At 38.3% G+C, this 23,890-nt stretch overlaps 1 protein-coding gene across 2 annotated transcripts in view; it reads right to left on the bottom strand.

The window, feature by feature from the left end:
* mettl16 (methyltransferase 16, N6-methyladenosine) overlaps positions 1 to 23,890 on the bottom strand; it is a 130,667-nt gene that overhangs the window by 15,416 nt on the left and 91,361 nt on the right. For both annotated transcript variants that reach the window (XM_072589857.1, XM_072589856.1), the window contains exons 5-8: positions 15,066 to 15,181; positions 13,391 to 13,533; positions 7,462 to 7,531; positions 6,448 to 6,537 (exon numbers count right to left, since the gene is read on the bottom strand). In XM_072589857.1, the coding sequence (XP_072445958.1) occupies positions 6,448 to 6,537; positions 7,462 to 7,531; positions 13,391 to 13,533; positions 15,066 to 15,181 (419 nt within the window). The remainder of the gene's footprint in view (positions 1 to 6,447; positions 6,538 to 7,461; positions 7,532 to 13,390; positions 13,534 to 15,065; positions 15,182 to 23,890) is intronic.

Below are 23,890 nucleotides of genomic sequence, written 5' to 3'. Positions count from 1 at the left end.
ATCCCCCTGAGAAGATTACTAATCGCTGTGCACATCAACTGCACTGCATGGAACTGTTGCTGGGTTACTGCGAATCAGAAACCACCAGCACTCTGGTAGCAGGTTAAGTGCATCTAATGGAAGGCTAGGGGAATGCATTATTAACAACATGCTGCTACCCAGACTGACAAATGTCAGCTTCTTCTCTGTTTTGATGTGTTTATTAATGATAAAAATGTAATTGTGCTCAATACTCAATATCTAGAGAATGGAACAGATGGTGCATTTATTTTAAATAAGTTAAATACTCAAATGAATTTTACATTTTTAAAAATTAAATCAACAATTGCTTAGTTTTTCAATCTTCTACTATGACAGCACACACAGACCTGGTAGTTCTTAATCATACTGGAAAGTCATTAGTGTTGTCCTTTCTCTCTGCAGTTAAATATTTAGGTATTAAAATACCTTCAAGACCTATTTAAGGTTTGGTTAAATTTGTCATTAACACATTGCTTTAAAGAAAAACTAAATGTGACTGTTTTTACCAAAATAAATAAAATGCTCAACTAATTCACTTAAAAAGTTATGTCACGCTTATCAGAGAGCAAGCTAATTAGGACGTATGTCCCAAGACAGGAGGTAGAGTTCCTAATTTCTAAACATTACATGTCCAAACTAATTCATTATGAGGATCTATAATCATAAGATCTTAGCAATGACATACATAATCTTTACGTCTAAAAATGGAGAAGTGAGAAAAAGAATATCAAAAGCCTCATTAATTTGCAAAGCAGTTAACATGCATCATCTGGTGTGGTACTGCAGCTCCAGACTGTGTAACACAAACACTAACAAGCCTGGGAATCCCATACTGTGCCCAGGGGGAATACAGTAACAGAGAGAAGTATCACAGGAGGCTTCACTGTGTTACTGAAGTCTGCTGAAAAACAGCACTTGCCAAGCCTTCACAAATACTGGTGCAACTCTTAATATTCTAGTAAAGTCTAGGAAGAAGTATCATGCCATGGCAAATGCTTTTGTGAAATTTAACACCACTTCCCAATATCTTACATCAGGGTACAGAGCACACTACAAAAAGCAAGATAACAATTAACTAACAAAACTCTAACTGTCCTGAGGTAAATTTAAAAATTCTTGTTATTTATCTCCAGCAAAACAAATGGGGTTGTGAAGCTCCTATCCTATCTCACGTAGGAGAATAATAATCTCATTGTCTAGGATCACACTGTTGGAACATACTCTTGGACAGCTAACTGGAGGACTCTTATCACCTTTGGCACCGTAACTCAGCTTTGGATTTAGTACTCTCAAGGAGAAAGAAACCAAAAAATAAAGACAAAAGTTTTTAGAATGTAACAAAATGAAACTTTTTCAAATTTCGAGGATGTCTATTTATAAGTTGTTCACAAGGCAAATAGTTAAGAAACAGCATTTCAATCAGAGATAGAGAGTCATAAAGTCATACAGCACAGAGACAGAAACTTCAGTCCAACTTTTCCATGCACAAACAGATATCCTAAATAAATCTAGTCCCATTTGCCAGCATTTGGCCCATATCCCTCTAAGCTCTTCCTACTCATCTACCCATCCAATTGCCTTTTAAATGTTACAATTGTATCAGCCTCCACCACTCTGGCAGCTCATTCCATACACACACCAACCTCTGCATGAAAAAGTTGGCCCTTCTGTCCCTTTCAAATCTTTCCTCTCCCACCTTAAACCATGCCCTCTCGACTCATCCACGCCAGGGAAAAGACTTTGTCTATTGATCTTATCCATGCCCCTCACAATTTTATAAACCTCTGTAAAGTCATCTCTGTCTCCGATGCTCCAGGGAAAATAGGTCCAGCCTATTCAGCCTCTCCCCATTGCTCATGCCACCCAATTCTGGCAATACCCTTGTAAATGTTTTATGAACCCTTTCAAGTTTCACAACATCATTCCTATAGCAGGGAGAACAGGATTGCATAGAGTATCCCAAAAGTGGCCTAATCAATGTCCAGTACAGCCACAACATGACCCCCAACTCCTATACTCAATGCTCTGACCAATAAAGGAAAGCATACCAAATGCCTTCTTCACTATCCTATCGACCTGCGACTCCACTTTCAAGGAACTATAAACATTCACTGCGAGGTCTCTTTGTTCAGTAACACTCCCCACAACCTTATCATTAAGTGTATAAGTACTACCCTGGTTTGCCTTTCCAAAATGCAGCACCTCACATTTATCTAAATTAAACTCCATCTGTCACTTCTCAGCCTATTGGCACATCTGATTGAGAACCCATTATACTCTGAGATAACCTTCTTCACTGTCCACTACACCTCCAGTATTGGTGTCATCTGCAAACTTACTAATCATACCTATGTTCACATCCAAATCATTTATATTAATGATGAAAAGCAGTGGACCCAATACCGATCCTTGTGTCATACTGCTGGTCACAGGCCTCCATTCTGAAAAGCAACCATCCACCATCACCCTGTATTCTATCTTCAATCCAGTTCTCTATCCAAATGGTTAGTTCTCCCTATCTTCCATGTGATCTAACCTTGCTAACCAGTCTACCATGAGGAACCTTTGTCTCACATTATATAACAAACTAAAAATTGACTTGCTTCTTTCTCTGCAACTGTTGCAAATTGTAAAAATTATTACTCAAATAAATTTAAAACTCCAGCAAGACTAAATGCTGCTGGAAACAAGAATCGCTATGTGGGATACTGAATTGCTTTCTGGGACAGATGCCAAGTATTATGGTAACAATATTTTTTCTGTTAAACAAGAAACCACCAACACTCTGCTTTTTCCCTCGATTAAGCATATACTTATTCTGGATAAGTACATTCTTGATAATGAACCAATCATTATACTCTTACGAACCAAATCAGTGTCTATACAAAAACCATTGAAATCAAGGCTGTCCACGTGATTTAAAAAACATTTGATTTCATGCTGTTAATCCTGCTAAATTTTAGAAGTGCAATTTTAATGATACTAATATTTAAGTAATATTATGAATGAACTTAAATAACAAGGTTAAGAGACTCGTTAACAGCATATAACTAGGTTATTATAATAAACTCTCTTTTGTGCTTTATAATCTTACTACTTGTCTCTTCCCAATAGCCTCAGGAATTTCAGATGAGAATGAAATTGTGTGATTGATTGGACACCAAGATATAGAGTCTGAAAAAAATGATAAGCTCAATGCAAGGGTCTTTAATAATTTCTTATAGCAAAGAGTGGTGACTCTTTGCTTCTATATTTAAACGTGCATTAGAATGAAACTAAGATATGTTACACCTTCGGAGAAACGGTTTATGAAATTGGAAATGCACTTGAGACATTATTATTTTAGTTATCATAAATTCCCCTCGCCACTCATATCTAGGAAGGCAAGAGAAAGGTAAATAATATTGGGAGACATAGATTAACAGCTAATTTTAAAAATGTAGCAACATCAAATTAAAAAAAAATTCAGAATACAGCAAGAAAAAAAGTGAAGTAAAAGATTAGCCTTGATTTCACTGAAAAGCAGAGCAGGCTCATAGAGCTGAACGACCTATCCCTGCTCCTATTTTAATGACCTGGCACCAATTCAACAACAAATGTCTTTTTTTTTCAGTTTAGTTAACAAAATGAGTCATAAATTTTTATGTCTTGCCATGTTTTGGAATTTTAAAAATTATTTTACTATTGAAGAACCTTTGTGTAATTTCTGAGCATTTTAATATAAATTAAGTTTAGATTTCAAGGGGCTAAATGCATTGAACAGAAGTGCTGAAGATGTGCATAAAAGTAACATTAGTCAATTACTGAAGTGTTGCCATATCACTAAAATCCACTGATATTCTATGTCCCATTTTTCTCTTAAAAAAAACAAAATTGTTTTGTTTTATTTCCAAGGTTGCATAATCCTTAATTGACTCTCAAACCCAAAAGGCAGGGTATAGTGTGTAGCTTCAATGCACATTATTGGCCCAGATTTTCTGATCGCCTGACAATGGTTATTCCAGGGCAGCTAGAAGGTACACGTGGGGACCTTGCAGAATCCTCATCAAAGCAGACCCCAAAAGAATTTTCCAGGAAAATGATCACTCTTTTACACAATTTCTTTATGCCCAGAGCCCTCCAAAAATCTCCATTTAAAACAAAGAATTTGGATGTTCCCAAAGAAATTAACTAAGTAGCTATTCAGGAAAAGTTAGACGACTAAATTCATAGTCTAACTTGAGTAACTTTTCAACCTTCAGTTGGCTGACATGTTGGTTTGCAATGCAGAGTAACGGCAATGTGTGGATTCAGTTCCCATGCTGGCTGAGGTTACCATGCAGGATTCTCCTTCTTAACCTCTCTCCTCGCCTGAGGCAAGGTGACCCTCAGGTTAAACCACCACTAACTGTACCTCTCTCTCCAGCCCTACGGTCTGGTAAGACTATGCTGACTTTACCTTTATGTATCTCAGACACCCTTAACTACACCTCCACCAGATCACTTACAGCCCCAGACACTGACTTAACACACCTGTAGGAACCTGACATCCCCTTTCCCCACTCTGCACCTAACCACTCTTTCCACCCATCCAGACCAAGTCTTCATCCACTGCTGAACATGCTCCCCCCTTACCCAGCTCTGCACCCATACTGCTTCTCCTGCATTGCTTCCTCCCTTGCCCTGCTGCTGGACATACTGCCCACTTTCTGCATCTCACCACCTCTCAAGCCAGATCCAGAAACCATCTTACCTGCCAAACCTGAATTCTCCAACCCAGCCCAACCTACGATAAAGTGATCCTTGCCACCTACCGATCTGCCACTATACCCTCATCCTAATTGGCTTCCTTCCTACTTGACACCCAACTTTCTGGTCCTTTACTCCCTACTCAGCTGGCACCCTAACATTACACTTATTTTCACACATACCATTTGACAGCAACTGTCAGACTGGCTGCCTGGACGTTTTGATGTCAGAAAACAGCAGCTGACTGCTGTGAAAGGTGGTTTGGTTTGCTTTCACCTGCAGGTAAATGTAATTTCATCCTGATAAATGGAAGGTGATACACTTTGGATGAAGGCAAAACACAAGGAAGCACTCAATGGACATTAGGAAGTTCAGAGGAACAGATGGCCCTTTGGGTGCTTGTCCACAATTCCCTGAAGGTGACACAGGAAATGACATCACAACATGGCATGACAACACCAACCCAAGGAAACCTAAACACACAAATAGAAAGCGGGCCATGGCACCAGTGCTTTGTCTAGGGGCTCACTGATGATTTTACCTAGTATGGTGATGAAACATCTGAAAACAAACATTCCAGCTCAGCGAGCAAACCTACATCCAGAACTCAACTTGTGATAATATAGTTTTCAAGGTTTCTCTCTCCTTCCATATTCAGCCAAGTATGTCAGCAGAGGTTGGAATTCAAATCTATTTTCATATCTCCCACATCCAGGTAGCAAGTAAATGGGAAATAAATACTTGCGTATCTGTGAAACACAGTGGGAGATTTGTCTACATTACAGGTACTACGTAAGTGCCTGTAATAATTGTATATAGAGCACCTTATATAGCCTATTTGCTTGCTGCATAAAATGGTAAGATGTAGGCTTTCATGAAAGCTAAATTGCCCTGTTGATTATGTTAAAGAAGGTCCAGATAAGAACTTATACATTCATCACCTTACAAAACACTCTGTAATACTTTACAAACATGAATTTTGATGCTAAATACTTAGTATCTCACATGCCTTTAGCCCTATCTGGAACCAAACTCTAAGACACATTCAGAAAATCAGAAAGGATAATCTTAATCCATAACCAGTCCAGAACTGGTGGCAGAGTGGCTCAGTGGTTAGCACTGCTGCCTCACAGCACCAAGGTCCCAGGTTCGATTCCAGCCTCTGGCAACTGTCTGCGTGAAGTTTGTACATTCCCTTCTGTGTCTGCGTGGGTTTCCTCCAGGTGCTCCGTGTTCCTCCCACAATCCAAAGATGTGCAAGTCTGGTGAACTGGCCATGCAAAATTGTCCATAGTGTGAGGTGCATTGGTCAGAGGGGAAATGGGTCTGGGTGGGTTACTCTTTGGAGGGTCGGTGTGGACTAGTTGAGCCGAAGGGCCTGTTTCCACGTTGGAGGGAACCTAATCTAATCTAACTCATTTGGTATACACAAAATTCAGCCATAGCATAGTCATGGCATTTTATAAACATTTAATGTTTAAATATATATTAATTTTACAGCTCAGCATTCTCAATAAAGCTGGAGTTTAGAAAAGCACAGTAATTCTGTACTCTTTTGCACCATATACATTTAAATTCCACATAACAAATGAAGTATGATCACTGAAATATTTTAATCTAAGTTGTCATCTTGCACTGTGTATTAAATTGTAATGGAAGCACGAGGGCTGATTAAGTCTCTCTGAAAGTAATACTTACTGGCAAAATTACATCGTCATAAAAACTCCATGCCAAAGCCCACCTCATGGTTCGTCCTTGACAGAATTCAGTATGAGTGACCTTAGGGACCTGGATGACATACAGCAGGTGCTTAGACACAAAAACAAAAGCTTGACTGATTGCACATTAATTGATGCATTTAGCCTAAGGCTGTCAATTTTAGTTATGTCAATCATTCACAGATGCAATAACAAAAATGCAAACTAAGTTCCAAAGTGATGTGCTACTTAGTCCAAGATAATCAATATTTAGTTTTTTAAAAAAGTACATTCACATGCTTATTAAGGAATATATAATTCAAAGGAGACAGCATGCCATCAATTTGTCAATTCAAACTATTCACAATTAAATCCTGGAGTAAGAATTGGTAATTTTGTTTATATTTCTGCAGAATAGCTCATAAAAAGATGGCCATCCTTTATAAAACTGTAGAAAGACTGTTATTTTTCAAATTGACGTTTTTAAAAATTGATTTATCTTCTATTAAACCTTAAGGTAATGGAGAAATCAGGTTCTTTTACAATCTGACAACAGCCACAGAGAAGTGATTTCAATTTTGCAAAGTGCCTTGATTTCACTGGTGCTTCCTTCTGATCACTCAAAAAATATATGAAGTTTATCATGTGGGGAAACATAGCAATAATCAAATGTGCTAGTACCAAGACCTCAATAAACACTGTCAATGAGTGGTCGATTCCATCTTGCTCAAATAAAATACCACTTGGTTATGCAAACTTTGCCTACTTAAGCAAACTATTTTAGGAATTCAGAACTCCACAATACATCACAAGTGACAAGCAAACAAATGCTTAAGATGCTCAAATCATCTTAAATATGAGAATTTGCATTCGAGATTTACCAAACTTTCCAATACCTCAGACATTTTAAAAATATAATTTAAATTACTGGACAGAACAGCAAGTGGTATTCTTTTAGAAAGTGGAGCCCAACCTCTTGTTTTTTGCTGATTCCCCTGCAAATCTCAACTCTTACCTCTTGGTATCGAAGTTCTTCTTTTAAAGGAGCCAAGCTGCATTTCTTTCCCAGCATACAGCTGTACCACCTAGAAATAAAGAAATCAATTTAGAAAGTCAATACTATCCAAGATGTACCAGTTTGTAAAACAAAGAGTAAGCTGTAAGTAAAACAAAAATATATATTTGTCAGTCAATTCTAGCAACTTCCCAAATTCCTGTACCATACATATATTATCTGACCATGCAGCAAAAACTGTTCCACACTTCAAAATATGTGCTCTTAGAACAAGAGCATCAAGTCATCAGAGGCAAACTTAATAATTCTATTTATAAACCTTCTTCTACTCTTGTATATCGACAATAGTGATAGTTATTGGTATGCCTTCAATCCACTGAAAACCATGTTTAATTGTGTTTTTTCCTTCATTCATTCTTTGAATGGAAACTAAGGATGTAAGCTTGTCATATTTTAATTACAGCATACCTTTAATGATAGAGGCAATGCAGCATCACTTCTGAAAGGAAAGAATAAGTGGATTCCAATAAAGCGTGCACAGGAAAGTATAGTGGAAATTGCTTTCATAAAGAATATTTTGAACTTTTTAAAAAATAATGCCATTATGTTGTAGTCAGGTTCACCAGTCAAATCACAAAATCATAACCAAATCACAATCACATCAGCAAAATTCTGACTGACTTGGAATGGTCAAGTGTAATTTGTGGCATGTAATTGTCAACACAGCGTATTGCAGCAAGAAACATTACTCTCTATTTGTTCTTAAGATTTTAAATAAACCAGAATAACATTAAACTCATCCTATCCTCATCCACCCCACAGCCCAAAGTATAACAAAAAGAACATCAGCATCAGAGTATGCTCACATGTTGTGACTCTTGCAATCTCTTTCTCAGAGTACAAAAACATTTTGGAAATGCAGTTAAGAAACATTGCTGTTTCTGAGATTTCCACATTTCTACATGAAACTGACTAAACAATTAGGATTTAAACAAACAATTCTATCCTAGAGTTGATTTTATTCTAGTAACACAGCAACACCAATCATCAGTTCCAAGCAATTTAGAACACATCCAGATGAGCATTTTCACAGACGACTGCTAACATTTAAGAACAATCAATGCTTGTTGCTCTAAAGTACTTTTTTTTGAGGAAGTATCTTTATAGGATTGTAGACAGTGGTTCAGTTGAAGAGATATCTGGTCCTTTTTTTCTCCCTCCCTCCAAAGCATATCAGGTATTTGGGGCATTCTTTTAAGGTCACATTTTGGAAGTCACATGGCTTATACAAATTGCTTGGACAATGCTGAATAGGTTTACTTGCAATCACATGCCTGGACTTTGGGCTTTGGTTGAGAATTCAGTTGGTATACAGCCTGTCAAGAAAAAGAAGCTACCCTGCTCATCTCCTACTTATCTGAAAAAAAATCATTCTCAGTGCAAACTGAGACTTGAAAACTGATGCAGCTACTCGTTTGAAAAGCCTACGAATTCTTAAAGATTATGGCATTAACAGCTCTTCAAAGATCCCAGTGGCAACTGCTTATGTTTACTGATATCCATTACGAAGGTATCTTGAACATGTCACATGTTATATTCTTTTCCCTCAAGAACTAACAATTATGGATCAATTTTTTTTCTTTTAAAATTGATCTCTGGTAGAAAAAGTTGTTCATTCTTCCTCCTCTAATTGGTGTGTGCTCATGTACATGTGGGGTGGTGGTAGGGGATGAGGGAGTTACCTTGAAGGGTAAATACTTATACTTTCCTATTTCAAAATGTATGTAAATCAATTTTGCACGTTTGCTGTGTAAATCCTATTTTCACAATAAATCAAGAATGTTGTACTTTATTAAAGAAACCTAGTTAATTCTTAAAAATTCATAATGTAATATAGACAAAAATATAACTGAACAAATCTAAAACTGGGTAAATGTTTAAGTTGGAATCACCTGTGCTTTAAGTTATCAACTCACTATGCATTTTATTTGTACTTGAGCAAAATCAAATTTGTGGCCATTACATCAGTGTTAAAAACAAAACACTCAGCTGGTCCAACAGCATCTGTGTAGCAAAAACAGAACTAACACCAAATTGAATATGATTTTTCTTTGTAATTAGCATTTAGCATTTAACTGAAAACATTAATTTTGTGCTTCTCTCCAGATTTAGCCAGATCTGCCCAAGATACCAAATGTTCTTCTTTTAATTTCTTATTTCCAGTATCCACAATATACTGCTTTTTTATTTTGCCATTTACAAGATAGTTGGCATGTGAAATTCAATGCAGAAAGTATGTCAGGTGACATATTTTGGAACAAAGAACATGGTGAAATGTATAACATAAAGGGTACTATTCTGAAGGTTGTGCAGGAGCAGAGTGACCTAGAGTCATAGAAATGAACAGCACGGAAACAGACCCTTCGGTCCAACTCGTCCATGCCGAACAAATGTCCTACATTACTTGCCAGCATTTGACCCATATCCCTCCAAACCCTTCCTATTCATATAACCACACCTTTCAAATGCTGTAACTGTACCAGCCTCCACCACTTCCCATGGCAGGTCATTCCATATATGCATCACCCTCAATGTGAAAAATCTGCCCCTTAGGTCCCTTTTAAGTCTTTCCTCTCTCACCTAAAACCTATGCCCTCTAGTTTTCGACTCCCCCACCCCTGGGAAAAGACCTTGTCTATTTACTCTATCACGATTTTAACAGCCTCTGTAAGGTCACCCCTCAGTCTCCAACACTCCAGGGAAAATAGCCACAGCCTATTCAGCCTCGCCCTATAGCTCAACCCCTCCTAACCTGGCAACAATCTTGTAAATCTCTTCTGAACCTTTCAAGTTTCACAATGTCCATCCTGTAGCAGGGAAACCAAAATTGCGCACTGTATTTCAAAAGCGGCCTCACCAACATCCTGTACAGCTGCAACATGACTTTCCAACTCCTGTACTCAATAGACTAACCAATACAAGTAAGCATACCTTCTTCACCATCTTATCTACCTGTGACTCCACTTTCAAGGAACTATGAACCTGCACTCCAAGGTATGTTAATTCAGCAACAATTCCGAAAGTGGGCAGCAGTGGGAAATAAACGTGGGGCAGTGCAGTGATCTGTAAATTGAGGCTTACAGTAAATGGACATGGTGACCTGACTGTATATATACCCATAAATCATTAAACGTGGCATTTGTAGTATTGTGTACAGTTTTGGTCGCCATGCTACCAGAAAGACGTGGAAGCTTTGGACAGAGAAGTTTCACAGGGATGTTGCCTGGTCGAGGGCACTGGCTATGAGGAAAGGTTAAAAGACTAGGATTGTTTTCACTAGAAAGACAGTGGCTGAGAGGAGACCAGACAGAGATTTACAAAATTATGAGAGGCACAGATAGAATGGATGATCAGAGGCTTTTTCCCAAAGCTTCCATTACAAGGGGGCACAGGCTCAAGGTGAGAGGTAAGTTTTTCCACACAGACTGTGGTAGGAGCCTGGAATGCATTGCCAGAAGAGGTGGTGGAAGCAGGCACATTTAAGAGCCACCTGGATAGCTACATGAATAGGGAGGGAATAGAGGGATATGGACTGAATAAGGGCAGAAGATTTGTTTTTTAGTTTTGTTAGGGCATGATGATTGGCACAGGCTCAGAGGGCTGAAAGACCTGTTATTGTGCTGTATTTCTCTTTTGCTCTTTTGACTGGTAGAGAGAAGTGTTAAAAAAAGACAGCATTCGCAATTTTATGAACACGAACACACAGTACAACAGCAGTGAGATTATGTTGAACCTATACTAGACACTGGTTAGACCTCAGCTAGAGCACTGTGTACAATTCTTGGTGTCACCACAAAGGACATAAAGGAGAGTAAATGCAGAGGATCTTCATGAGGATGGTTCTAGGGATTGAGGCACTTTAATCATGAGGAAGACTGGAGAAGTTCTAACGGTTTTCCTGGGACAGGAGAAAGCTATGAGAAGGTCTGATAGAAGTTTTCAAGATCAATAAGGATGTGGGCAGAGTCGATAAGAAGAAACGGTTTCCACTCATATTTGGACAAACCACCAAAGGGAGCAGTTTTCAGTTGTTTTGTAGAAGAAGCAAATGCGAGGTGAAAAGAAACTATTTCATTCCAGTTAGATCTGGAATGAACTGCCTGGAATTTGGTGGAGCAAATTGAGGCATTCAAGAGGGCACTGAATGATTATTTAAATCGAAACAATGTGCAGGCTTACTGGGGAAAAAGTAGAAAATTGATTAATTACTGAGAGTAAATGCAGACATTATGGCCTGAATGGCCTCTTGCCCAGAACAATTTTGTGATAGGTTGACAGATAGACTATTGTAGGATGGATTGGCATGACATAATTTTTAAGCACGGAACACACAAATCATTTGACCTAAATTCATTAACAATTGGAGCCAAAGCAATAACCAGGCAAGCTTTCGAATTTTGTTTAATGATTGTTTCAAAGTTCTGTCACTTGGAACATGTCTGGATATTAAAAGTATGAGGCATGACATAAAACCAAAACAGGCTTTCAATACACACCCATTCAGTTAGCATTTGAAAATAGAAAGGAAAGGTTATCATTTCAGATGACAGCTTCTGTTAGAATTGTGCATCTTGTGCAGTCCCCGGTTTTATTAGAGATTTCCAGAATTTTGCAGATTTAAATCTTTCATGGGGTAAGTAGTCATTGTCCAATCACAATGAAACTGAATAATATTTTGCATTGAGTTCAAAGCTTAACAAGTGCCCATCAGGTGATTGAGGAAAATTATTAACGATCTATTACAATTTTAATATTTTATTTTAGGGAGCATGTGTCACAAATCATAACGTACTCATCAGACTTTATCAAGAGATAAAACTGAAAGATACTATATAATGAAACAAGGAAGAAGTTATTTGCCTAATAATGACTCATGTCAACTTTATAGCCATACACAAAATGATTAACAAAATTCCACCACATTCCGATTAACAAAAGAGAATGAAAACAAAGACAACTGTTATCAACACTGGTCTGAGCGCTTATGGTTAAAACCATTACAACAATACCTTTAAATTTACCAAAGACCGAAGCTATCATACCCATTTCCAACAGGACATGAACAACATCCAGGCTTGGGCTGACATATGTCTAGTAATATTCATGCTATACGAGTGACAGGCAATAACCAGTTCTAACAGGAGAGAATCTAACCATCCTTAAAAATTATTCAACAATATTACCATCAATGAATCCCTCACTATCAATATCCTGAGAGATATCATTGACTAGAAAGCAAAGTGGATAAAATACATAATTACGGGGACTGCAGGAGCAGATCACAGGCTATGAAATCAGAAGTGAGCAACTCACTTCCTTATTCAAAAGTATATCCATATTCTACTAGGCTCAAGTCAGGACAGCTTATCACGTGCCTTGATTAATGCTGCTCCGAGAGGTTTGACACCATCTAGGACGAAGCAGTAGATAGGCACTCTTTCTATCATCTTAGACATTCCTTCACTTCTCTATTAATGCTCAGTGTGTACCATTTGCTAGATGCACTACAGCAACTCACTAAGGTAGCTGTGACAGCAACTTCCAAACCTGGGACCTCTACCACTTGAAAGGGCAAGAGTAGCAGATGTATGGGGAATGCCATCATGTATTTTCCAAGTCACACATCATCTGTCTTGAAACTATATTGCTGTTCCTTCGTTATCATTGGGTCAAATTCTAGAAATCCGACACAAACAAAACTGTGGTTACCTACACTGTAGTTGATCAAGACAACTTTCCAGCACCTTCTCAAGGAAATATAGGGGCAGCAAATAAACACTGTTCAAGCAAGAATAAAATAGAAAATTTTAACTCAACGTACAAGGGTTGGAATTCCCCAGTAAAACAAGAATTGAAAAGGATGACTTGCCTTAGTCTTTTTTTCAGCTGCAGGCTATCATGGATGATTCTTTTTACAAATTCCAACTCTCCTCCCTCAGCCATAATTTCAGTAATTCCACCTGTGTTTACAGAACTGGGAGGTGGACGACTTGGATTCCTGGAGTTTACACCCTGTTAGTGAAAACTCCAATTAGAATCAAAGCACAGTAGAACTATTGACAGCACACTTCTCGCTTTTTACAGCCATCAGCTGGAATGGAAAACAATCATGATAATGCAGCTTATTTATCTTGCAGTGTACATTCAAATAAATAACTGACAACCAATGATGAGAAAATATTACTCATTCCATTGAGGCGCATCCTTTTGATGCTTTATAGATATTTTCATCTTGGGATGCAAATATAGTTTTGAAGTCAAAAATATAATTTACAGCAGCTCATGACCAAATCAGGGCAAAACATAAAAAAAATTAAGATCTTTGGTAATGTAACCACTCCGGAGTATGTAAGAGAAAGGCTGGAGCATTTTCAAGCATTTGCAACCAACAGGTACCATAGCGGATGGCCCTACCTAGTCTTTTATTAAGGTTTTGACCATCAGAGATGCCAAAATCTTGACAATTCGGATCACAACTCAGTTCTGAAGAGTTGTGCACTAGAGTTCGCTGTACAATAATGGCACTTGCATCTACCTAAGACATGGAAGTTTCTTCAGTTATAAACTCTTCAAAAAATACATGGTAAATCTAACATGGCTAAATATTTATCAGCCTTCTCTCAATCACTGATAAACTGTCCAAGTGATACCTACTCATCAATAACCTGTTTGCTGAACATCAGTTTGGGTTTCCACCAGAACAACAACTTCAAAGATCAGAGCTCTAATCCAGACAATTTCTCACTCACTATTTTTTCACTATAATGATTCTAGAAGAATGTTCTTCTAACATCTCTCCATATTAATTTCTTCTTCAATATGGCTCAAATAGAAGTACATATCACATAACATTTTGTTTATTCATTTTTCTCACTAACTCTCTCATTAACAGTTCTCCTTGTTGACTATTCCCAAGAAAATAAAAAAATGCAGGTAAGTAGGTATCTGAGTCATATATTTCCGAGTTGCTTAATGTAGCGAGAAGCTGTACAAAAGAAGCATGGATTACATCACGCATAAACCAAATTTAAGATGCACTGGGCAATATGGTCATCAGTTACCCTAAATTTTGCTATTAACAATAACCTCTTTACACTATTCCAATAACCCTGACTGCTCCTGTACTTTCAGTTTACCCTCCTCACATCCGCCCAGTCTTAACATGTCTTAAAGAGGTAACCAATGCTACCATCAGGAAATGCTTATTTATTTTAAGAGAATATAGGTAATTTTCAGTTAAGTTGGCCACTAAATGGTTTAAGGTTTAAAAAATATATATTTAATATTACTAAGCTGGAGACATCTGCAAGAATGTAAGCAGCTCACGAACATGATTACAAATCATTCAGTTGAGATGACGACAGCAGAATATCTGAAACATCATTTATAAAACATAATCGTGGAAACTGATGGAGAGTCAACAAACATTAAATGAGCATACTACACTATTCAAATAGCTTGGATTATAAATGCAGAGGAGGAAGAACAAGCGAAATAAGGAAGAAGAAAATACTTTGTAAGCAAATGGGTTTCAAGGAATTTACCTTGGCTTCCAACTGATTTGCAAAGAAAGGTGGGTTACACATACAGAAATCATAAACAATTTCCGATTCCTCTTTCAGAGCATCCATCAACAATGTCTTCTGAGGGACCTTCACCACTAGAAATAAGCAGACAAATGATTCAAGAGCACAAGCTGTGAGGTTTTTGTAAAGCTTGCATTCCTTCATTTCTTGAATGACTTTTGTGAAATGTATACTTTTTCTCTCCAGAATTGGCAGGGTGCAAAAGCATGATGTTACATAAAATAAATACTTAATCAACATGTCTATAATGAAAAATGCATACAGGAAGTCATCTGTTCTGCTCCTAAGACCTTTAAATTACCTAATTCAAATTCATGTTTTTAGTTGTTGTGGGTACTGAATACATTGGGTACATCACAAAACTTTAGTTAGCAATCAGCATTTGAAAATGAATTGTCGGAGCTGGCAATGTTATATCATTACAAAATAAATTAAAATTAAATCTGAATTTTCATCACTATTTTTGACTTAATTTTGGTACAAATTCACATGCCTGAAATGTCCCATTTTTATGAAAAACTAATTAGGAGTAAAAGCCCAAAAGCATGTTTGGAAGAAATGCAATCTAGGGGGCCCTCCATATTGAAGTTTTATAGCTTCAGGGAATTGACTGATGCAAAACTTTTGATGAGGCAGTGATAATTTTGAAAAGGTAATTACAATATTTATTTTGCCAGCTGTACATTGTTCCTGTTTATTCCGCAAGGTATTGTGGCCCAACATCTAACCCTAATAACGTTTAAATCTTTTAAATTCCTATTCTCACTCATTTGGATAGTAACTATTTTAGTTACAACTGGAAATAAAAATACTCAACTGGAAAATATTAATTTAAAATATACAGCTCAACAAATGGATAAAAATGGTGATCTTTTAATAATTATTTTGAACGTTTTGGGATCATAACAATAGTTGAGGACGACTGGGAAATATTGAAAATGGAAAGACAGTGGGCAGCATTTTCTACAGGGCACTCACATTGCAGATATCATGACCAAATGGAGATCCTGAACCTACACCTGCCAGCACCAAGATGTGTATAACAACAACCAGAAAGCAGCCTTTTAATTGGCTACTTTTGGACCTGCCTCCTCAAGGCTCTTGAACCGCCAGCTCAATCAAAGAGCCGCCATCTCTGGAACCAAGGCAGCGTACTCTGCCGTAGCAAGTCAAGATCCTGAGAATACCTCAACATGGAGGAACGTGCAGTGATCCTCACATCAATAATTAAATAGCTAAGGTTGACACCGGTAGGTAAATTGGAGTAGAAGAAAAACAATTTCACTGGTTAGTATTGAGTTTCATTTAGTTTTTTTTATTAACTAAGCTCCATTTTGTTTTATTGAACATCTGGTCAACCACAATGAGACTGTCTCAGAGTTGGCAGTTTTCACAAAGTGAGGCCGCTACACATAGGCAAAATATCAGTCAGTATCAAAGTTCACTCCTACTCGGGCATTAATTATGCAAATTGGCAGTCAACCTTTGTGGAGTGGGCAACTGATCTAATTTTCACCCCACAACTATGGAACTGCGAAAGTTCAACCCAATATCATTGATTAGGCATGGAATTTTCCACTTCAATTCTCTCAGGCAGGAAATAAGTGACATTGCGACTCTTGGGAGTTATTTTGGCCGGGATTACTTAAATGCTACTCTTGGTGCATTGCATCTCACCAGTCTCTAGCAGTTGTGAATTCCTCGCTTATCTCATGCCATCGTGTCTATGGTCTGTTATGCCTTTACCTTTCCAAGTTCTGTTATGAGTGACAAGCATATCTGGAATTCTCATCTTAGCTTATTGCTACATCTATTTCTTTACAAATAAATGCACTGGGAGTACAACAGTTTAATTTTCCTGCATCTAACCATATTCCCTCTCCCCATTCTGCCATGTCACATTCCACATGATTTCAAATTGTTGTACATATCTTCCTTTTTTATTCTTAAGAATTAACCTTGGAACTGAAACCACATTTGCTTGAGTTAATTAGTGGCTGGAGTTCATAACATGTTTGTGGAGTATGGCATAACTGACAGAATGAAACAAGCTTCTAACTTGTGATATCTTACTTATTGGAACATCTTACATATGTCTATCTTTTAAAAGTCCCATATACTGCAGATCAAGGCTTATTAACTAATCATCTTGGAATATTCCAGTAATTACAGAAAACAATTAACTGAATATTTGCATATATTAACCATTTATAAAAATAGTACCATATTTTAATTAAATGTGATGTCAGTATAGACTGTGTCATTATCACATGAAATGAGCTTTGGCTCCTTCTTGTTCATTTTCTTTTTTCAATCAAAACATCAGAAACTGAGCAAATAGTGTAAATGTCAGCATTTCTTACAGCAGTTTTCGATACATCTGAATAAATATCATGTGCGTCTGATAATATCTATGCCTTCATGCCCATTATCACTGGTTGGAAATTAGAATGGTTATTCAACAACATTTTGTCAATTAATATTTTTTAAAAATTTGATTATATTCAGTTAATCAAAGCATCCAATGTAACACAAGCCCCGAGTAAATTTAATTCAAAAGTCACTATGTATGCATTTACCCAATAAGTAGGCAAAATAATGCAGACAATTCCAGACATTAACATATGATGATCTTAGAACTGGAGCTGAACTGCATTTAAGCATGTTTCCAAAGTTGCATCTTTGGTTGGGGAACATTGAGGGTGGGGAAGAAACAGATAAAGAGAGATAATTTCATGAGGCATTTACAGGATTTAATACTTGTATCTGCAAATTTTGGAATTCACATCATCTGGAATAACTCTTTCACAGTATTTATGAATACGGTTACAGACAAAAAAAAATTGTTGAGGAAAGAATTAGGAGAAGAGTGGACAGATAACTTCAAAAAAGCGTCATCTATTCAAGACATGAATTTCTTTGAATGGTTTAAAAAAGTCAGGTCAATCAAAAAATGATGCAAATCAATATTATTTGTATGAAACTGTCATGCATAGACATTTAAACTAAACCAATAGTACACTAGACTCATTATGAATGCAAGTATCTTTCACTTAAGTTTCCAATGTAATTAGAATTTTAATTAAATGCTTGGAAACATAATACATTCAAAACAGAACCGCTCACCTCCCCACCCCCATTGTCTCACAGGCAAAATTGAGGAAAAACAGATACTAACTCAAATGGATATTGACCCAATGCACCAGTAAAAATAGTCTCAGCCTATTCAGCCTCTCCCTAAAGCTCAAACCCTCCAACCCTGGCAATAGCCTAGTCATTCTTTTCTGAGCCCTTTCAAGTTGAACAATATCATTCCTATAGCAGAGAGACCAAAGTAGGATGCAGTTTTCTAAAAATGGCTTAACTAATGTCCTGGACAGCCGCAACACGAGCTCTCAACTCCCATACTTAATGCACTGACAATAAAGGCAAGCATACCAAACACTTTCTTAACAACTCTGTCTCCCTGTGACTCCAACTTCGAGGAACTATTAACCTGGACTCCAAGGTCTCTTGGTTTGGCAATACTCCCCAGGACATTATCATTAAGTGTATAAGTTCAGCCATGATTTGCCCTCCCAAAATGCAGCACCTCAGAATTACCTAAATTAAACTCCATCTGCCAGTCCTTGACTCATTTTTCCATCTGATCAACATCCCATTGTACAGTGAAGTAACCTTCTTGGCTGTCCACTACACTTCCAATTTTGGTGTCACCTGCAAATTTACTAACTGTACTTCTTACATAAATTATTTGGATGTGAATATAGATGACAAAAAGCAGTGGTCCCAGCACCGATCCTCATGGCACACTGCTGGTCACAGGCCTCCAGTCCAAAAAGCAACCCTCCATCTCCTAACTTTGAGTCAATTTTGTATCCAAATGGGGGGTAGCCCTCCCTGTATTACATGTGATCTAACCTTGCTAACCAGTCTACCATGCAGAACCTTGTCAAGTGCGTTCCTCAAATCCATATCGACAACGTCCACTGCTCTGTCTTCATCAACCTTCTTCGTCACCTCTTCAAAAAAACAATCATGTTAGCGAGACACGACTTCTTATGCACAAAGCCATGTTGACTATCCCCAATTAGTGCTTGCCTTTCCTAACACATGTAAATTCTCTCCCTCTCAGTCCCCTCCACAATTAACCACCACTGAATTCAGGCTCACCAGTCTACAGTTCCCTGATATTTTCTTACTACTTTCCTAAATAATGGCACCACATTAGTCATAGAGATGTACAGCATGGAAACAGACCCTTCAGTCCAACCTGTGCCGACCAGATATCCCAACCCAATCTAGTCCCACCTGCCAGCACCCGGTCCATATCTCTCCAAACCCTTCCTTTTCACATACCCATCCAAATCAACCTCCAGTCTTCCGAAACCTCACCCGTGGCTATCAATGATACAATTATCTCAGCAAGGGGCCCAGCAATCACTTCCTTACCTTCCCCAAAAGTTCAAGGATAACTGATCAGTCCTGGGAACTTAACCACCTTTCTGCATTTTAAGACATTCAGCAATACCTCTTTTGTAATATGGACACTATTCAAGATATCACTATTTGTTTCCCCAAATTCTCTAGCTTCTATATCCTTCTCCACATTAAACACTGATGCAAAATACTCATTTAGGATTTCCCCTATCTCCTGTGGTTTCACACATAAAAGAGACCCTATTTTCTGCCTACTTACTCTTTTGTCCTTAACGTATTTGTAGAATCCCTTTGGGTTCTCCTTAACCTAAGCTTCCAAAGCTGTGTCAAGTTCCTATTTTTGCCCTCCTGACTTTCCACTCGATTCCTGCTGTCTATACCTGACATATGCTTCCTTGCTCTGGACCAGAGCCTCAATTTCTCTTGTGAGCCAGCATTCCTTAAACCTACCAGCCTTGCCCTTCACACTAACAAGAACACATAGTCTCTGGACTCCCATTGTCTCATTTCTGAAGGTTTCCTGCTTTCCAACCATCCCTTTACTTGTGAATATCTGCACCCCCAACCAACTTTCGAAAGTTCTTGCCTAATACTGTCAAAACTGAACAAAACTTTGAGTTTTAAGGAGGATCTTAAAGAAGAAGCTAAAGAGGCAGTGGGCATTAAAAATAGAATTCTACAGCATGCAGTCTAGGCAGCAGATGTCACCAGTAATGGGACAAAGGTCTGCATGAGAGGCGGAAAAGTAATGAATTCTGAAGAAATAGGTGTAGCGTGCAGAAGGTGGATATTACAGGAGATTAGATACTGGGAGGCAAGGACATTATGAAACAATTCAAAGGTAAAGATGAAGTTTTCAATTTGTGGTTTTGTAAATCAATGAAGGTAGGAAGCTATTCATGAGTTCAGTTGTTTTGGACCAGGCCAGACCCCCTCAAAACAATTCAAGAAAGTAGTCCATACCTAAACTTTGCTAGTTGTTTACGCAGGTGTAAACCAGATATTCCTGGAGGGATGCAGTTGATCAAACCACAGTTTTAAACAAAAAAATTTATTTACAAGATTACTGGATGAAACACAAACAAAAGAGAACAGAATACCGAATAACAACCTATCTGAAAACCCAACAGACCATCCTAACTTAATGATGCTGTTTCCAATACTTGCAACAATCCTCATAAACATCCTCTGGCACATAAGGTAAAATCAAACACAGGGTCTTGCAGGATATAAGTCAGAGAGACAGGAGGAACAGCATGGACCTGCTTCTTTGGGCCCGGCAGCTTTTCAACTGCCTGACTGCTTTCAGTGAATAGTCAGACTGCCAAAAACCAAATCAAACCAGAGAAAAAGCTGGGAAAACTAGCCACTTCTCTTTCAATGTGCAAGTGTTTCTTTTAAACTTAAAGCCTTTTACCTGAGGCAGTACCTGTTAGCTACAATCAAACTGGCCCTAAAACATTTCAAATCCAGAGTTTTCGGAGTGTGTGTCTTTTAAGACCTCCTGAAAAAAGACTAAGGACATCACAACTTTATTGAAGGAGCAGCATCATCACAAAGTAATCATATTGATGCATCACAGTCACAGTCAGCCACGTTTTTTTGATTAGGCATGTATCACTGTCATTGAGGTGGAATCAACAAATTTAAAAAGGCCTTGAAGGAAAGATGAACAGATATTTGGAACGCAATAACACACCTAAAATACTTCAAAGACGAGAGAGATTGGAATAGGACAGTTGTGTTTCGGGAGATATAGGCCTTTTTCCAAAAGAGCGTTGAAAGCAAAAGGTTGTTAAATGGAATGGGAGATACTTACAATGAGAGTTAACATGGGGCTGAGGATGGACAGGAGTTTGGTGGGAATAGTATCTAAAAAAGTAGGATGTGGATTTTGTCAGACCACTGAGGCTGGGTGGTTTTGGGAAAGAAGTTACAAATGCATAGGCTAAAGCATAGGGCAGAGGGCATGCAGAAAATGTTGCTGGATACAGTAGATGCAGCTGAATGAATGCTAATGGTCTTCTCCGTTACTTGGAACTCAGAAACTAAGTTAGGAAAACAAACTGAAGTTCAGATGATTCCTGAGCATTTCAAATCATATTTTCTTGAGACAATTTTGTCCCTCAAAAGTGTCATGAGTATTTTTGTTTGGTGTTCAATGTTCTCTCCATTATGCTGTATAGTCATTTCTTTCCATTTGAAAGGTGGAGGGTACACCCAGACGTTCCGCCACAGCCAGAAATAAAGGATGATGACAAGCCAAGAGTTTTAAGTGCCTCTAAATACATGGAATTCGTAGAAGCTCCCCAGTTTTCATGATTTTAACCTGGGTGCTTTAGTAGTTTTATCTGCATCAAGCATGCTTGTTTCTCAGACTCGCAAAAGTTCTTGGCAGTTCAATTTACATTGAAAGTTTTATGACCTTTTGTGTCAGTCACACTAACTCTACTCTAAGTATGCTGAGAAAAACTATACAGTTGAGTGGAAACTCCAGGTCAATATGTTTTGTTGAAGCTTTCAACAGACACAATGTTCAGTTGAAATCTCAAGTCATTAATGGCATTTCCACCCCCACAAGAAGCTCCATATAGCTGCCTTTGCTCCATAATCTGACAGAAGGCAGAGAGTTGGGATGAAAGGTTCTTTTATGGAATGGCAGCTGGTGACAAGTGGGGTCCCACAGGGTTCAGTGTTGGGGCTGCAACTGTTTACTTTAAATATTCATGATCTGGATGAAGGGACATTGGGCATTCTGGTGAAGTTCACCGATGATATGAAGTTAGGTGAACAGGCAGGTAGTACTGAGGTGGTGGGGAGGCTGCAGAAAGATTTAGACAGTTTAGGAGAGTAGTTCAGGAAATGGCTGATGAAATTCAACGTGAGCAAGTGCGAGGTCTTGCACTTTGGAAAAAGAATGCAGGCATGGACTATTTTTTAAACGGTGAGAAAATTCATAAAGCCAAGTACAAAGGGATCTGGGAGTGCTAGCCTAGGATCCTCTCAAGGTTGATTTGCAGGTTGAGTCCATGGTTAAGAAAGCGAATGTAATGTTGTCATTTATCTCAAGAGGGTTAGAATATAAACGCAGCAATGTGCTTCTCAGACTTTATAAAGCTCTAGTTAGGCCCCATTTAGAATACGGAGTCCAATTTTGAGCCCCACACCTCAGGAAAGACATACTGGCACCTGGAGCGAGTCCAGCGGAGATTCACACAGATGATCCCTGGAATGGTGGGCCTAACATATGATGAACGGCTGAGGATCCTGGGATTGTATTTATTAGAGTTCAGAAGGTTGAGGGGAGATCTAATAGAAACTTACAAGATAATGCGTGGCTTAGAAAGGGTGGATGCTGGGAAGTTGTTTCCATTAGACAAGGAGACTAGGAGCCATGGGCATAGCCTTAAAATTAGAGGAGGTCAATTTAGAACGGAAATGAGGAGACATTTCTTCAGTCAGAGAGTGGTGAGGCTGTGGAACTCATTGCCACGGAGCGCATTGGAGGCCGGGACGTTGGGTGTCTTCAAGGCAGAGATTGATAAATTCTTGATCTTGCAAGTAATTAAGGGCTACGGGGAGAGTGCAGGTAAGTGGAATTGAAACACCCATCGGTTATGATTAAATGGCGGCATGGACTTGATGGGCCGAATGGCCTTCTTCCATTCCTATGTCTTATGATCTTAAAATCTGTTAACACCGTTGATGAGCAAAGTCTAGCGATCTCAAGATTTAACATGAACAACAAAGACATAGGGAGGAAGGGGAATGTGGTCCAACAGACAGACGCTAAAGAGCTTGGTTAAAATTGAATAGTAGGACTTCAGAAATGTTTAATATTATGGTGGTAAGAGTCCTAGCTGAAGGAAAAGCTGGTCTGGGTGATAAATATTCCTGGTTATTGGTTGTTTTATGGTGAAAGAAAATGTCTTGGAGCGTTCAAGGACAGAATGTTTGGTTAGTGCTAAGAAACAAGAAGGATGTAATTATTTCGCTGGGTGTAGTCAACAGACGACTAAGTAGTGGGGAGGAGGTACAGGAAAAAAAATCTAAAAGGAGCTGATTCTGGGATAGGGGGCCAAGCTGATCAAGTGTTAGTGGAAGAACATGAGCATATATGGTATCATACAGTTTAGAATGATGGTAGAAAAGGGCATCTAACAATCAGCACCTTGAACGATTAACTTGGGACATCCAACATAATGGGACAAACAAAGCTGAGCTGGACAGACCAGCGTCAAAGGTTGCCAAGAAAAGCCTATTTTCAAAGGCAGGTTTGATATAAGATGTTTTCCCGACAAAGGGAAAAGGTAGGGGAATCAAATTCAGAGCCTCCTGGATGA

The sequence above is a fragment of the Chiloscyllium punctatum genome, chromosome 19 (genome assembly GCF_047496795.1).
Source record: "Chiloscyllium punctatum isolate Juve2018m chromosome 19, sChiPun1.3, whole genome shotgun sequence".
In the NCBI taxonomy this organism is placed as follows: Eukaryota; Metazoa; Chordata; class Chondrichthyes; order Orectolobiformes; family Hemiscylliidae; genus Chiloscyllium; species Chiloscyllium punctatum.
This window is presented reverse-complemented; position numbering and strand designations above follow the sequence as displayed.